Source organism: Mixophyes fleayi, chromosome 4 (assembly GCF_038048845.1).
Source record: "Mixophyes fleayi isolate aMixFle1 chromosome 4, aMixFle1.hap1, whole genome shotgun sequence".
NCBI lineage: Eukaryota > Metazoa > Chordata > Amphibia > Anura > Limnodynastidae > Mixophyes > Mixophyes fleayi.
The window spans coordinates 59,264,737-59,267,819 of NC_134405.1; the positions used below are offsets into that span (position 1 = coordinate 59,264,737).

The 3,083-nt window shown below is 33.7% G+C and overlaps 1 protein-coding gene across 1 annotated transcript; it reads left to right on the forward strand.

Moving 5' to 3' along the window:
• The first annotated feature begins 592 nt into the window (after window positions 1-592).
• On the forward strand, window positions 593-1,531 carry LOC142150700 (olfactory receptor 1F1-like). The gene has a single exon (XM_075205897.1). It carries the CDS (start codon window positions 593-595, stop codon window positions 1,529-1,531), a length of 939 nt encoding a protein of 312 aa, XP_075061998.1.
• Window positions 1,532-3,083: the final 1,552 nt, after the last annotated feature.

Here is a 3,083-nt window from a genome sequence, read left to right on the forward strand (position 1 = left end):
TTTTTGGCCTATGTACAACACAATGTCTATGCTTTTGAATGTCTAGTACTTTGCCTGCTGTTCATCTTTGTGCTATGCTGAACTTCAGCACTGAAGGTAACCAATATTTTTACATATCAATCATATCAATATATATTATAATAATTATATAATGCTTGAAAACAATAATATGTGAAATGTTTTTTTTTCTGCTGTACAAATTGCAGGTTACTATAAATGTAAAGAAATATTTATGAGCTTGACCTTTGCAGACCTTGCAATAATCTCGCCCACGTACCACACATGCCTTGCACAGGACACGGTACGCCTAATGTACACTTTAGAGTTGAATTGCACATAAACTTTAGAGCGTGAAGTAAAAACTATCATGTGAAGTCTGCAGAACCTTATTACAATGGAGAAATTCGTAAAACTTGCATCTAACTGAATAGCCCCCTTAGGGGGGCTGTAAAATAGTAGTTATTTCACGGAAACTCTTTAATAACAAAAAACGGTTCACAAATTTGCAATGGAGCCAGTAATTTCTATTTATTTAAGTATTCAATGCAATAAACAAACCTGCGCGCTTGTTATCTTCCTCTAGGCAGAGAGTATGAATAAGTGTGAAAACAGTACAGAGGAAGAATTTCACATCTTGGGATTCTCTACTTCTGCAACAGAACAACTTCTACTTTTCATTGGAGTTTTGGTTATGTACTTATTGACCCTTTTGGGGAACCTAGTAATTACTACACTAATCTGCCTGGTGTCCAAGCTACATACACCAATGTATTTCTTTTTGTGCAATCTCTCTATTGTAGATGTCACCTATGTCTCATCAACTCTTCCCAAATTGCTGTCCATCACAATAACACAGGACAACAGGATCTCCTTCCAGTCTTGTATGGCTCAGTTGTTTTTCTTTACATTCTGTGCTATATGTGATATTTTTGTGCTGACCTCTATGGCTTATGACCGTTATGTAGCAGTCTGTAGGCCTTTGCAATATACATTGATCATGAACAAAAGGATATGCATTACGATGGCCGCTTGTTGCTGGCTTGTATCTGCTATGAACTCACTGTTGCTGACCTTGCTAACATCTGTACTATCTTTTTGTGATTCACATAAAATTAACCATTTCTTCTGTGATCTTAAAACAATGACTGCTCTCTCCTCTAGTGATACAAAAAGTCGGGAAATCTTTATGTTATTTCAAGATATTCTTATTGCCTTTATACCATTTTCACTTACTATAACATCCTATGTCTACATAATATCCACCATATTGAAGATTCACTCTTCTGAAGGAAGACTCAAGGCTTTCTCCAGCTGTACCTCCCATCTTACCACTGTCATATTATTCTATGGGCCAATACTATTTGTGTATATAAAACCTGAATCTGATCATTCCAAAGAACAAGATAACTTGATCTCCATGATCTATGTCGCTGTGGTTCCGATGATAAATCCATTTGTCTATACCTTGAGGAACAAAGATGTATTGGGAGCTATTAGAAAGTTAACAAACTTCAAGAGGAACCTTCCTTAACTCAAGGATATCCTAAAAAAATCACCCATTGTTCTGATTAAACTTCATGGGGAAAACTCTATTCAACAAGAATGTCCTGATGTTCTAAACAGTTTTATGCAATGTTTTTACATTGTATTAAATATTTTTGCAGTTTTTGTACATAATATACACACAATAGGAAATAATGGTAACAACACTAATTAATTTATTTACTATAACTAGCTCACAGTTTGTAAATATACCAGTTGTCAAAAACAATTATTATCTAAAATGAATACCTTATATAGCAACCACAAATATCAATCTGTGTAATAATAGAGGTGGAATTGGTTATATTTATATATTGATTTATAGAAAACTGCCATTATTTGTTGCAGTCCACATTAATATGGAGTTAAGAATATTAAACCTAGTAACTAGTGTAAAATAAACAAAATTCCTGTATAAATAGCTAGATTTGTCTTTAATAGTGATGACTAAAGTTTTTAGTTGTTTTTAATAGGGCCGGATACCACTGATTGTTACCCCATTGTTTGAAACTTCTGACTCTAATAATCCCCTTAACTGAACTGATTATTCCAGAGGTTCACATACTTTTTCTAACAAATAAAATTAATGCTGAATCCTTTTGATCAATAAATGAATGAAAAAATCAGTTTGTGTATTATTTCATTTCTTGGGTTCTCTTTTTCTATTTTATTGATTTGGATGAAGATCTGAACACATTTTAGGTCAAATTTATACAAAAATTCTAAAAGGTTCACAAAATACATTTCTTATTTTACGATAAAGAACATGGGCATTGGTATCTTTTTCAAGTTTATGATTGCCTGTTTATTCTACCATTATGACAAAAGATAATTTTGCATTTGGAGTATTGACATAGAAACATGGCAATAAACACAGACAGCTTATGATTGCTGTAGCCCATACAATATCCAAACTGCTCCTTAATCTTTGGATGTAAGTCCATTTTTGTGGCGTATCTTGCGTGAAAAAGCTCTGCGCATATGTCAAAATGTGTTTACACCAGTGAACGCAATTGCATGTAATTCATATCCAAACGTAAATGACACTTACAACTTTCTACGACTTGAAGGGTGGAACGGGGATGAGAAAGGGTGGACGGAAGTAGCTAATGTACAGTAAGGGGCGTGTCTACGCAGATGCAGCTGAATCAAGTTTAGTGCATCTCTTAAGTATGTGCTTTGTAACCGTATCCTTTGCACCAGCTACAGGACAGGTGTAAGCACTGACTGAGAGCAATGCCTATACATATGCATGCTACAACATGTGTTTGCATATAAGAAAAGCTATAAATAGACATGATTTTTGAATTTAATGTAAAATATACTATATTATATATATATATATATATATATATATATATATATATATATATATATTAAGAGAATTTACTTTATAAAATAATTTTTTGGCATGGTTCTGATGTGACGTTGTATTGCACATATCCTGCAATGAGTCTGTCTACATACGTCAAGAAACAAATAGTAAGAGAAACGGGTGGATAGGCCATGTAACCTATCAGGACTTTTCCCGGTAGGCTGAT